This window comes from Arachis ipaensis, chromosome B09 (assembly GCF_000816755.2).
Source record: "Arachis ipaensis cultivar K30076 chromosome B09, Araip1.1, whole genome shotgun sequence".
NCBI lineage: Eukaryota > Viridiplantae > Streptophyta > Magnoliopsida > Fabales > Fabaceae > Arachis > Arachis ipaensis.
In genome coordinates this window covers 9,054,312-9,067,314 of record NC_029793.2, presented here as the reverse complement: position 1 = coordinate 9,067,314, position 13,003 = coordinate 9,054,312, and the positions used below count along the sequence as shown (strand labels likewise).

The window sequence follows — 13,003 nt, the reverse complement described above, 5'->3', positions numbered from 1 at the left end:
TTATTGAATGTTAAGTAAAGTGGCAAAAGTGTTTTAAAATGCATTCAGTAAGTATCAACTTACTAAATAAGTAAATAAATCGAATATGTTTCTATCTTATATGCTGAATTCGCACATCATGTATAACAAACTAGGCTGTCAATGCTCAATATAGTAAGATGGAATTAGCTTTTATATTTTATTTTTATTTTTTGAGTAAAGTGACTATTAGATTTTTGAAAATGTTGACTTTAGACTTATTAGTCCTTGAAGAAAAAAAAAATACCAATTAAGTCCTCTAAGATAACAAACGGTAGACATGTATGTCTTCCTGTTAATGAATAATGTGAAACAAAACAGAATTTTTTATGTATTTCGTTATTTATAGTATTACATGTCTTGTTACTGTCGAATGTCGATGTAGTTTTGGACAGTGAAGCCTTTATTATCTTTTGAGTTTTCATATACCATTTATCATTTTCTCTCTATTTATCACAAATCCTATCAAAACAAATAAAATTTCACTTCAAAAATTGTTATCTACAGGACTATCTTTCATAGATATACACGTCAGAATAATTAACAGTACATATAATTATCACCGTTAAGTTTTAGTTGATAAATTGATAGAAGAACATCTTGTGTCGACCGTTTGCTATCCTAGATAATCAAATTGGTAACTTTTCTCTTTAAGAACTAATTAGTTTAAAGTCAAAATATTTAGAAACCTAATTCTCACTTTACTCAATTTTTTTTTTTTTGAAGTATTGGAATCATTATTTGAACATGATTCTCCCTAAAATAGTAAAATGCACGGCCGTTTCCCACTGTGCCAGCAGCAGCTATTATTTAATAGACTACTCTAAATGTTTCATCAGGCATCCATCCTTTATCATCTTAGTTGTGATACTCATATTCAATGTATTTCTTACTAGTCGATAAATTTGAATGTTATTGTTAATACATAAAAAAAAAAAATTAATGTAAAATTCGTTAAGATAGAAAATATATAATCTCATCATCAATAGTCTTGGATGGATTCAAATCTTAGAAGTGATTCCTTTTAGGAAATATAAGAGACCATAACATGAATGGAGAGATGAGTTCAGATAAGATGAGTCAAAGTCTTACCCTTACGTCCTATTTAATGATGGAGAAATATATATCAATTCCGCATTCAAGACATAATAACTATACAAAGTATTTGTTTGTGCTTTCTTTAGTTAAAATTTAGGGTGCATGGAGAGTAGCTATGAAATTACAGGCTTTACCAGCCAGGGTAAAAGGTATCAATGTATCAAAAGAGGGCAGAAAACAAGAGTCGTTACTACTACATAATCTACACCTAAAATTTTTATCCACAAATAATGAAAGAAAAAAAAAAACACAACTTATTACCGGGAAAAAGAGATGAAAACAAAAAAGAAAAGAAAGCAAGAGTAATAATCAATGTCACATGAAACATGACAAAATCACAAAATATTATGAAAGATTTAGATAGAGATATCGATATTAAGAGTAAAAAGTAGACATTTTTTGGTACATCACAAATTGTATGAACAGAAGCCCTTTTACGAGGCTAGTTTTTGTCAAGGAAACTACCTAAAGATATATTTATTTTATACTTACCGGATTATTTCCAATTTGTTTGCTGCTTTTCTTCAACACAATGCAAAGATAACACTCACTTCCGTAGTTTGTGCGAAAGAGTATAGAAGTTTTTCAGAATTTACAAAGGGTAATCGAAGAGTGGCAACTCCTAATACTGTGCCCTCTCATCATTGAAATGCAGGCTTTCTATGCCTTTAACAGTGGACTCCAAATTCTTTCCGTTTGCTGGATTTCTGCCAGAGGCTGGTCGGTTGAGCTCAGATGATGTGATGGGTGAACTTCTTTGAGGGCCGGACATTTTTCGAATTGCACCTTGAGTAGATTCCATGGTGAGGGGACGAGAGGGCTCTGTCTCACCGCCAACGAGCGCATCACGGCTGCTGGATACAGCACCTCGCCTGTTAGATCCACTTGAGAGGAAGAAATTAGAACTTGGCAACTGCAAAAAACATGAATAAAATTTCATAAACAACATGGAAACTAGCCACAATATAGACATACCCTGTTGACCTTAATCAGTAGGAACTTTCATTTTGTAATAATAAGAAAAGATATACCAAATAAGGCAATCACAAAGTAAATCAGGAACAGCTACTGCACATAGACCACTTTCATTCTATTTGCGAAGAGATCATACATCACATGAATATTCAAAACTACAAACTCTTCATGCTGGTTTGAATACGTGAGTCAAGGAACCGATTTTGTTACTTTCTGCCAATGATTTTTACTATATTTCCTCATATTTAGATTTAATGTTACTTCAATAGTGAGTATCTCTATCAATTTTAGAATATTATCTATTTATTTAGCATGGACTAAATATTTAGGGATGCATAATAATGGGGAAGAGAAAAATATGAAACTTATGCGTAAACAGACCATCATCTTGGAACTTTCCAAGTGAAACATGCAAAATATAACAAACATAAATTGACCCAAAATATATAGTCGCACCATAGCATCTTTAGATCCAGTCGAGTCATTTATAAGTTGGGCTTTTTGTCTAGATAAGATTCCATCATTAGCAACAGGTCCAGAGTGTCTTCTACGGGTAGGATCTGATGAAGACCAACCAATTCGCCTACCATCTTCACCTACACAAAATGACAGAAGGTGAGTTGAACATCAAAATTAACAGGAAAATAATATATAACAGAACAACCAGGGGATCACTGAATCCTATGAAAGCACTCTTCAATATGACTGACTATAAATGCCTCAATCAAGGTAGAGAAAATGATGGATGAGAGATGTAAAGCGAAAAGAAAAGTATACCTGACTGGCCATCAGCATTCAAAACAGCTGATGGCATGCCAGAACTTGGTCCAGCAGCAGGAACCTGCAAGAGTCACTTCCAATGAAATAATCCAATCTCAACAATCAGAAAGTTAACACCACCTGATAGCACAATGTCACTTACCACAGCACGGGCAGGAGGAGTGGCAACTTGAGATTGTTGATATTTCAATATGGTCCAATCGAACACATAATCAAACTGGAATCCTGGAGCAAGAGGAGAAATTGCATATTAAGATAGACACTTAGTATTCTAGTAGTACACCAAAGATTGAAATATAAAAAGGAAAACAAGGTTCAAACCTTCACGAATGAAAAGGTCACGAAAAAGTCTCTTCAAATAAGCGTAATCTGGTTTATCATCAAACCTAAGTGACCGGCAGTAATGGAAGTATGACGCAAATTCTGAGGGATAGCCACGACAGAGAGACTGACCAGCAAGCAAAGCATAATCAGTTACAATTTTAAAATAGAAAGAATATAGATACTATGAAAGAAAACAATTTTTTTAGTCACATAGTAATACCTCAATTGAAGTAGAAACTTTCTTCTCACTGATTTTTTCATATTTCTGTTTCTTATTTCCTGCTTTTAGTCCCTGCCAAGGCAGACTGCAGAAATACCAAATAAAAGATTATAGGTGATAACGAAATATGAGAAATACAAAATAAGAATGGTGGGAAACAAATTACCTTCCTCTTAAAAAATACATAAGTACATATCCAAGTGACTCTAAATCATCCCTGCGGCTTTGCTCTATTCAAGCATAAAATAATATTTCAGGTCAGATCCATGGCTCAATAAAAAATAATCAAAGGGTTTTGAACAAGAGAGACATTTAAGGGCATACCAATTCCAAGATGAGTATTCATGCTAGCATACCTAGCCGTTCCTGTCAAATTCTTATTCTCTCTGCAGAGCAAACAAGCAAGTCAAATTCATAGAAACCACACAAGAATGTTGACAGCAAACAGCCATTATTTATAGATTTATGTGCTACTCTGTCACCATAAATCTCAACAATTAAATAGTCAGTCCGTCACGAGCAGCAATATCTTAACATTTCAGATATCGGTTTTCCCATAATAAAAGATCATTCTAGAATTCCAAAAATCCAAAATAATTTCATGTTGAACCTTCTAACCATGGTACATAAAATCAAATAAAATAAATAATAAGTAAGAATGATTGTAGAAAAGGAGACCTGTAAGGAATATGCTGATGTGTAGAAGTGTCCCTGTATTTCTTAGCAAGACCAAAGTCAATGATATACACCTACAGAAAAGGAAAATATGAAGAGGATACATCAATATACTATATGGAAGAATTTCCCTTTTTTCTAAAACATGAAGAATTAAACTAATACTTGATTCGCACGCCTCCCTAAACCCATGAGGAAATTGTCTGGCTTGATATCCCGATGCAAAAATGATTTTGAATGAACAAATTCAACTCGATTTATCTGCAAATAATTCAAGATTATGCCATTTTTAATAAAATAAGTGAAAGTAAATTAGAAGGATGTCGACTTAATAAGGTAAAACCTACCATCTGATCAGCAAGCATGAGAACAGTTTTGAGAGACAATTTCCGACTACAGAAATTGAATAAATCCTCAAGACTAGGGCCCAGTAAATCCATCACAAGCACATTGTACTCTCCTTCTACGCCATACCATTTCACATTTGGGATCCCAGCTGCCAACAAACCAAAAATAGTTTAAGCCGAGTGATTAACATGAAGTCAATGAAAAGCAAAGATCTCCAAAGTAAAAACAAAATTTCAGTATGATAGAAGATTACTTCCTCCTTGCAGTATTTTATACAGCTTTGATTCATACAGCAACTGGGGGTGCTTGGTTTTGACATTTTCCTGCAAAAGAAAGAAAACCAAGACAATAGCATGCTCGATCATACACGCATGACTTGTCCTTTAATAATTTAATTTTGCAACAGAAATATGCAGAAACCTTAAATTGCCATGCACTACAGCACCCCATAGCTCTAATATATCACTCTTAAGAAAAAAAAAAAAAACTAGTTCTGCATATTCATTCCTTCGAAAGTCACTAAAACATTACAATTCTCCTAATTTCAGCAGCTCTTGGAATTTTCTCAGCATCAACAAAATTATTACAACTTTACAAACACCAATTTCATTATTACTATTTATTCTTCAAAATTAAAATAGGTAGATCAGAGTACTCACAAGCTTAATCGCAACCTCTTCATTTGTTTGAATATTAGTACCTACACAAAAAATTTTAAAATAAATTAATCTGAAAAACTTAATCGGAAAATTTGGAAATTAGAAGTTCAATTATGCACACAAAAAAAAAAAAAAAAGAGAGGAGAGAAAGCTCACCGAGATAGATCTCTCCAAAGGATCCGCTACCAATTTTCCGACCGATACGGAACTTGTTCCCAACTCGAGGCTCCATTAAAGGTCAACCTCTTTTGACCAAAACCCTAAAAAGGTTTGGGAAATTTGAGAAGAAAAACGAAACACAAGCAACAGAGTTTGAGCTCTATGACTTGAAGAAGTAGGTCATGGAGTCGTTGTGGAAGAAGGGAGAGGACAGAATTGAGAAATGCCAAAAGAGCTGAGGGCAAAATTGGAAAAACAAGAGGACAGCTAAAAAAGAGTGTGCGACGAAAGAGGGAGAAAAGAGTGAAAGATGTGAGAAGGTTCGCCGTCACGCGCTCACCTTCCTGTTGCAGACGCAATCTCCCGTTTTCATTTCATTTATCAATACAGCCAATCATTTGATTCATTTCTTTTTTTTTTTAATTTTATCTTGTTTTATTTTTTATTTTCTGGGGCAGTACACAACCCAAATGAATGCGAAAAAAGCATTTTAGCCTGACAAAAAGAAAGTATTCTAAAAATTAAAACAACAAAGAATCTCCTTAAAGATATTGAGAATTGACAAAAAGATGGAACTTTTTTCGGTGGGAGAAGTATTTTTCGGTCCTTTATGGACCAAGTAATAAATAAAATTAATAAAAAATATAGGGGTTGGTTCACAATAATAAAAAATTTATAAATAAACTTCCATTTAACATATAGGACAAATTTAAATGTAGGGTTAAATTGGGTTGGAGTGAGGGCGAAGCCTAGGTTAAACGGTACACCAGACGGAAGGCAATGGGCGACATGGAAAAACTGTTGATGCAGGCACTGCGGTGGAGAAGTCGAAGGAGCAGTTCCGCAATGAGATCAATAAGCTTCTCCGCCAACAACGCGAGGTCACTCATTACTCTCTCGCCAATTACCACACCACTCTACTTCCATTCTCTCCGATTCATTCATCGATTCTGCTTCCTTTTTGTTCAATTTTCTCATATTACAGAACGGCTTCGTGATCCTCGAAGCCTTCAAAGGGGTCCCTTCTCAGCTCTTTGCCGACAACCCTTTCCTCCCCATGTCAGTCTCACTCCCCCTTTTTTTCTAGAGCAGAAAATATTATCTTTCTTATAATCTGAGTTTAGGGATTTGGTTAAATAGTGTAATTTGACATACAGAGAGACAGGAATGAACCGGAAGGTCAACCTCCTGTTAAACGCCGACTTTCTTCTGCGGTTGTCAGGGTAATAACATTATAATATTCTCATTTTCATGTAATTTAGTTCTTTTTGCACATTAGAGGATTAGAATAGATCATAGGAGGAAGCATATGATATAGTTTAAGTTGATTCTGGCTTATTAATTGATAAAGGTAGAGGAGGAGGGAGAATTGATTCAGGATGATCCTGCTCATGCACCGAAGAGTGTTAACACTAATGGGACCAGTGCTACTAATCGAATATCCCGCTTTCTGGTAACTAGAGTTTCACATCAATATTTTGTTGATAAAGGAATAGTTTTGGTAGAATTTCTGAATCCATTCTTTTTAACTGTTTATTCGGACTACAATATTTATCTAAATGTGACTTAATTGTATTATACACAGTTCGTTGATGCCGGAACGATGGTTTCTCCTACAGTCTATGCACGACGTAGTCTGTGTTATCTTATTAACGACATATATCAAGAAGCGCTGAACGATGCAGTACAGACAAGAATGATTTCCCCTGTATGGCACATTGCATTTTATCTTGAATCTGTTGTACTTGGAGGACTTGGAATGGAGAATGAAGCACAAGTAGCAATTAAAGAAGCTACAACACTTGAATCTAAGAGGAGTTCAAATGCTAAACAAAAGTGAATAAGGCTTTGTACAGATACAAACCTTTCTTGCTGATTTATGTTCTGCATGATGATGATGACAACCACCACCCCCACAAGATTAATTATTACAAAGATTTCATCTTTGAATTACACCATAGATCCACAACAACAAAGTTGAATGTGTTTTTTTAAGACTAATACTTTAAGGAACAGTGATTGGATTAGATGAGTGTTGGTTATGACACACCCCTTCCCCTTTTTTGTTGGGCTGGTTAGGATGTTCAATTTAGTTTATGATTTGATTCATTGAAGCATGGCTCCTTATTTCTGGCAAAATTTTTCATTTTTTTTCATTTTATAAAAGGTTGAAAGTGTGAAAAGTGAATAGCTTTGTTGATCATGGCCTTGTATTTTCATTTTTTTTGTTAGAATGCCAAGATATTGTGTTCATTTGTTGGTGCCTTGAATCTTGTGACATCGACGCTTTTGATTGAATGAAAAAAAAAAGGTTGGATGAGAAGTAAAAAATGGAATAAAAATACCTATAATCTCGTTACTTGGATGAAGAAAGTAAAAATATTTTTTCTTTTTATCTTTTACTTGATGAAAGGAATTGGAGAAAAAATAATAATATGTTGGTTGTAGAGAAAAAGAGTAGAGAGTATAAAACATAAATGATATTTTAACAACTATTACAATTACAGGTGAAGAGTACACACGAAGATAAGAGGATGATGGGAGAGCCTAGGCCTTTTCGAAGTCTTGATTCGTGGTTTACACACGAAGGTTTTCTTAGAATGGTCAATGAGGAATGGAGAAGTTTAGGGGCGATGGATTTCTCTTAGAAATTGAAGGCATTAAGGGGCCTTTGGGAAGATGGCATAAGGAAAACTTTGGTGACATGGATAAGAAGATCGCGAAGTTTGAGGAAGAGATTAAAAAGGTGGATGATATGGCAGGTAATGGAGTGTATGATGGAACTATTGAGGCTAGGAGGAAGGCGCTAGTTACATGCTGTGAGAGGTGGTATGAAAGGAAAGAAATACACTGGAAACAAATGTCTCGGTCTAGGCAAGCAAAGGATATGGACAGAAACATAAGGTACTTCCACCATATAGCATCAGCACGACGGAGAAATAATCGAATTGATGCTCTGGTAGTCAATGGCAGACTAGTAAGGAACCAAGCTAAGATCAAATTAGCGATTAAAGAGTTTTATAAAGAGCTGTATCATCAGGAGAGCTCTCCGATGTTGGGGTTCAGGGATGGTCTGTAGAAAGGATAACTGAGGAAGAATCTGCAACCTTGGAGGTGATACCATCGGCTGAGGAAATTAAAGAGGCAGTATGGGATTGTGAGTCGTCGAAGGCGCCAGACTGTGATGGGTACAACATGAACTTCATTAAGAGGTGCTGGGGTGAGATTGTGGCTGATTTTATGGCCGCGGTGGTGGAGTTCTTTCAGACATCAAGGTTACCAGCAGATTCCAACATTACATGGGTGGCGCTGGCCCCTAAGTTCATTGGCGCGAAAGAGATTAAAGACCTCAGACCTATTAGTATGGTTGGATGTGTGTACAAGGTTATTTCGAAGGTTTTAGTGAGGAGAATGAGAGCAGTGATGCCAAAGCTGGTAGGGGAGACTCAGAGCGCCTTCGTCAAGGGTAGGAATATTCATGATGGGGCTCTCATAGCGTGTGAGACGGTACACTGGCTTAAAAGGAGAAAAAAGGAGGCAGGTATTATCAAGCTAAATTTCCAAAAAGCGTATGACAGAGTCAAGTGGAGCTTTGTGGATTTTGTGCTGCAAAAAAAATGGGGTTTGGGTGCAGGTGGAGGGCGTGAATTATGGAGTGCGTGACCACAGCTTCTATGTCAGTCCTGATTAATGGATCGCCTTCTAAACCATTTAAAATAGAAAGGGGTTTGAGACAAGGTGACCCACTCTCTCCGTTTCTTTTTGTGTTGGTTGTGGATGTTTTGCATAGAATGGTTGGTGAGGCAGTTAGGAATGGACGTATCTTGCCTTTGGTGGTTAGTCGGGACAGTGTGGAGCTATCACACCTCCAGTTTGCTGATGATACAATTTTGTTTTGTCCCCCTGAAGACGAGACAATGAAGAACTACAAGCGGCTCCTGCGATGGTTTGAGTTGGTGTCAGAGCTCAGTATTAATTTCGACAAGTCCAGCTTAATTCCTATCAATTGTAAAGAACAGTGGTGCACCGTATGTGTTTGCTGTGGGGTTGTAAGGAGGATACCCTCCCTGTGAAGTACCTTGGAGTTCCCTTAGGAGCTAATCCGAGGCTAGTTAAGACCTGGAAGCCCATCATTGATAAAGTGGAAGAGAAACTAAGCCTTTGGAAGGCAAAGGTGCTAAGCAAAGCGGAAAAGTTGGTGCTCATCAAATCAGTCTTGAATAGCCTTTTAGTGTATTATTTGAGCCTCTATAAGATGCCGAAGGCAGTTGCTGAGAAGTTGATTTCCTTACAGAGAAGGTTTCTTTGGAGTAAGGAGGATGGGAGGAATGGCATGGCCTTGGTGAAATAGGAATTGGTACAGGCCCTGAAAAAGCTAGGCGGGTTGGGAGTCGGAGATGCTATGCTTTATAACACTGCCTTGTTGTTTAAATGGTGGTGGCGCTTTGCTAAGAATGAGTGTCCGCTTTGGAAGAAGGTGGTTTGTTCCTGTAATAATTTGAGACCGAATGAGTTACTGTCCACTCAAGTGTTGCCTACGGGAGGAGGCCCATGGAAGGATATTTGCCATTTGCAAATTAAGGAGCAACAACTCAGGGATAAGATGATCACAGGACTGGCTATGGAAATTGGTGATGGACGAAGGACTCGGTTTTAGGAGGATGTTTGGTTACATTGTGGATCCTTGAAAGATCGGTTCCCTAGGCTCTTCTCTGTTTCAAACCAATGTGATTCGGTCATTGGGGATTGTGGGTTTTGGGATGGGCTAGAGTGGGTTTGGAACTTCCAATGGAGGCGTGAGCTATTCCAGTGAGAGCTAGACTTTCTGAGTCAGCTACATGAGACTTTGAGACCTGTCAGGCTAGTGACTACTAGAGAGGATAGGGTTGTGTGGAAATTTGATAGACTTGGCATCTTTTCGACTAACTCATTTGTGCAGGTGCTACAAGAAGGAATGCTATCCGAGGATGTCACCAGCTACAGCTTCACGAACACTATCTGGAAAGGGTTGGTTCCACCAAGAGTGGAGCTGTTTGCTTGGTTTGTACTAGTAGGCAGGGTGAATACTAAGGAGCGGTTGAGTCGGTTCAGGATTATCAGCCAGGATGATATGAGTTGTATTTTATGCACTAAGGATGTTGAGCATGTCGATCACTTGTTTTTTGGCTGTGAATTTGCTTGGCAGGTGTGGAGTGCTTGGGTAGCTGCCTTTGGCCGGCTTTGGTCTTGTCCGAGGGTGTTGAAGGACCATTTTCTAAGCTGGACAGAGGAACTGCATGGAAAAGAGATTTAAAAGCAGCGTCTGAGGTGCTTCTATGCGATCATCTGGCACATTTGGATGGAGAGGAATAGGAGAATTTTTTAGAATCAAACCAAAGGCGTAGAAGATATTATCCGCGACACCATGCTCAGCTGCAAGGAGTGGAGTGGTGCCCAGTTCTAGTGTTGTTGATGGCTATGCCAGAGATGACACGCGAATCTTTTTCTTTGATTGTTGTTTTTCTTTGGAGTTGTTGTTCTTTTTTGTTTGTTTGACGCTGTTTGCTCCACCTAGTGTGTTGAGCTCTTTAGTTTTCAAAAAAAAAAAAAACGATTATTATAGGTGAAGAGTACATATCTAATATTTTTTTGCAGTAAATTTGTTTTCCCTTTCTTCATCATACTTAAGGTGTCATAATGTTAAATATGCTGTTCATTCAATAATGATGAGAGTTTTTTGCTCACTTTACACAATATGAAGGTTGGTTCATAACGAAGATATACACTTGTGAATGCTTCATTTTATATAATAGACCACATGATCCAAATAAAAGGAGAGAAAAGTTAACAAAAGATAAACAAAATATTTATGCCATTTATGCCATTAGTACTGAACTTGAGTCGGCACACTTTCTCATGTAAAATGAGTATAACGAACATTTCTTGTCATTAAATCATTCTATTAGACAACATTAATTTACAGATGCAAATGGCTAAAAAGAAAACCTTAACTCAACAAGATGAATCAAATGTTTATGATCATAGTATGAAGATAAGTTCATGGATTCTCCTTGCCGTTGTTCAATTTCGCCAGGTGATTTTCTTGAGACTCTCTTTGATCCGAAAATGTACTCCTTCATGGTACTCTGAGCTAAAAGTATTTGCTTCTTAACCTGCCATTAAGATAACATAAACTTAAATAATAAGACTAACAGATGCTCTTAATAAAAACTGTAAATCGAACATTTTCTGAAGCTTTTGGGTTTTGAAAATCCAATTGTAGTAGATTAATGGATTGACATTCAGGCACTCTTGCCAGTGAAACACATAAGTATTAAGGGCTCAAACTATGCACTCTATTAACAAGGTTTATTCAGCGATACTTAAAAAAGTGACTCAAATGAAGAAATTAATTTTCAGAATACAACCAGAAAAGATGTTCTAGAAATAGCATTCTAACTACAAAAGACACATACTTATCTCTATTGCAAGGCCATAGTTTCTAATATACAAAGTTAGTTATTAGTGCAACATTTTACAGCTCATCCACAAGCAATTGCATGTACTTGCAAAAATGAAAGTATTGATATTTGATTATTTGAATAGTTTTTGAGAAGGGAACCATGCACCAGTAGAATAATCATGGTGGTCCAACTCCCAATTCACCAGTAGATTTTGAATAAAGTTTCAAATTGAAACTAGCATTCATCCAATATATATCAATTTGAATACCTCAAAAACACCCCTTTGCTCAAAGTTTCCCAAATAGAATATGATAATAACCAATACCAAATTAGATGAGCTAACCTGAGCTTTGTTTGAGACAAAAAATTTCAAATTGTAACCATGAAACTTGCAACTAATAAGTAATAGCCATAAACCACAAAATCAACTGAGAAGTTTGAGAAAAACTAGAGCATTTATCCCATAATAATAACAATAACATAGAAAAGGAACCAGATGAAGAAAAGGGTAAAGATTAAAGCTTTTGAATGACAGAAAAAGAAAGATTACAGACAGAGTCGAGAGAGTTGGGCTGAGGGCCATAATCAGCAGTCAAGAGGAAATAGGAAGCGGTGACAGTTGCAACAATGGTTATCCTTTTCACTAGCTTCTCCGTTTTTGGACTCAACAAACTCATTTTTATTCAATTTGATCAGATCCAATGTAATTATCTTCTTCGTTTCTCTCTAACTTCAAGCTTCAAGTTTCAAGCTTCAAGCTTCAAGCTTTAAACTCTGTGTTTGAGCTTAATTATTGAATTTTATTTACCTTTTATTTATATTACAAGAGAAAAGGTAATTCATTTCGTCAAAAAAAAAAAAAAACTAATAAACCGGGTCTTATCATTCCAATCCAACCAGACCAACCAAATTGAATCGGTTTACAATTTGATTAGGCTTTGGGTCAAATACATAATTTTAAAAAATTTTTGTACGGATGACATCCTCACTATTAAAATAGTATCTTTCTATTTGGTCCACCAAGGTTCGAAAAATACTTTTCCCACAAAAAATAAAGCCCAAAAAAATAGTCAGTTTTAACTAGTCAATTTGTGTTTTTTTATTAACAGAAATAAACTTTTACTTGCTTTTCTTTGTTCTCTAAAATATTCGTTTTTTAAATATATATATCGACATAAAGATTATAAAATAATAAAATATTGAAAAGAAAAGTTTTCAATTTTCATTTTAAAAAAACTGAATAGAGTAGATTCCATTAAAATCAGTTTAGTTTTTTTCAAGAATGTGCAAACAGTTATAAAATT

General features: G+C 36.0%; 2 protein-coding genes, 1 long non-coding RNA gene and 1 pseudogene across 4 annotated transcripts; 2 read left to right on the top strand and 2 right to left on the bottom strand.

Moving 5' to 3' along the window:
- On the bottom strand, window positions 1,449-5,642 carry LOC107617451 (casein kinase 1-like protein 2). Of its 2 annotated transcripts, none has more exons than XM_021110695.1 (14): window positions 5,254-5,642; window positions 5,098-5,138; window positions 4,692-4,761; window positions 4,438-4,586; window positions 4,256-4,351; window positions 4,094-4,164; window positions 3,740-3,801; window positions 3,582-3,645; window positions 3,416-3,500; window positions 3,193-3,319; window positions 3,014-3,096; window positions 2,869-2,932; window positions 2,548-2,687; window positions 1,449-1,988 (listed from the first exon to the last, which is right to left on the bottom strand). In XM_021110695.1, exons 1-14 carry the CDS (start codon window positions 5,327-5,329, stop codon window positions 1,962-1,964), a joined length of 1,155 nt encoding a protein of 384 aa, XP_020966354.1. In that variant the 5' UTR covers window positions 5,330-5,642; the 3' UTR covers window positions 1,449-1,961. The 2 variants fall into 2 exon arrangements, with proteins under 2 accessions (XP_020966354.1, XP_016174696.1); XM_016319210.2 differs by having other exon boundaries at window positions 1,452-2,029.
- LOC110266386 lies at window positions 6,415-7,402 on the top strand. Its single transcript, XR_002353707.1, has 2 exons — window positions 6,415-6,479; window positions 6,608-7,402. It is a non-coding gene; the product is annotated as an uncharacterized LOC110266386 (long non-coding RNA).
- Window positions 7,871-10,608, top strand: LOC110266746. Its single transcript, XM_021111738.1, has 6 exons — window positions 7,871-8,018; window positions 8,297-8,797; window positions 8,977-9,212; window positions 9,311-9,555; window positions 10,196-10,296; window positions 10,442-10,608. The coding sequence occupies exons 1-6, from the start codon at window positions 7,871-7,873 to the stop codon at window positions 10,606-10,608; spliced, it is 1,398 nt and encodes a 465-aa protein (XP_020967397.1).
- On the bottom strand, window positions 11,106-12,481 carry LOC107617106 (annotated as a pseudogene).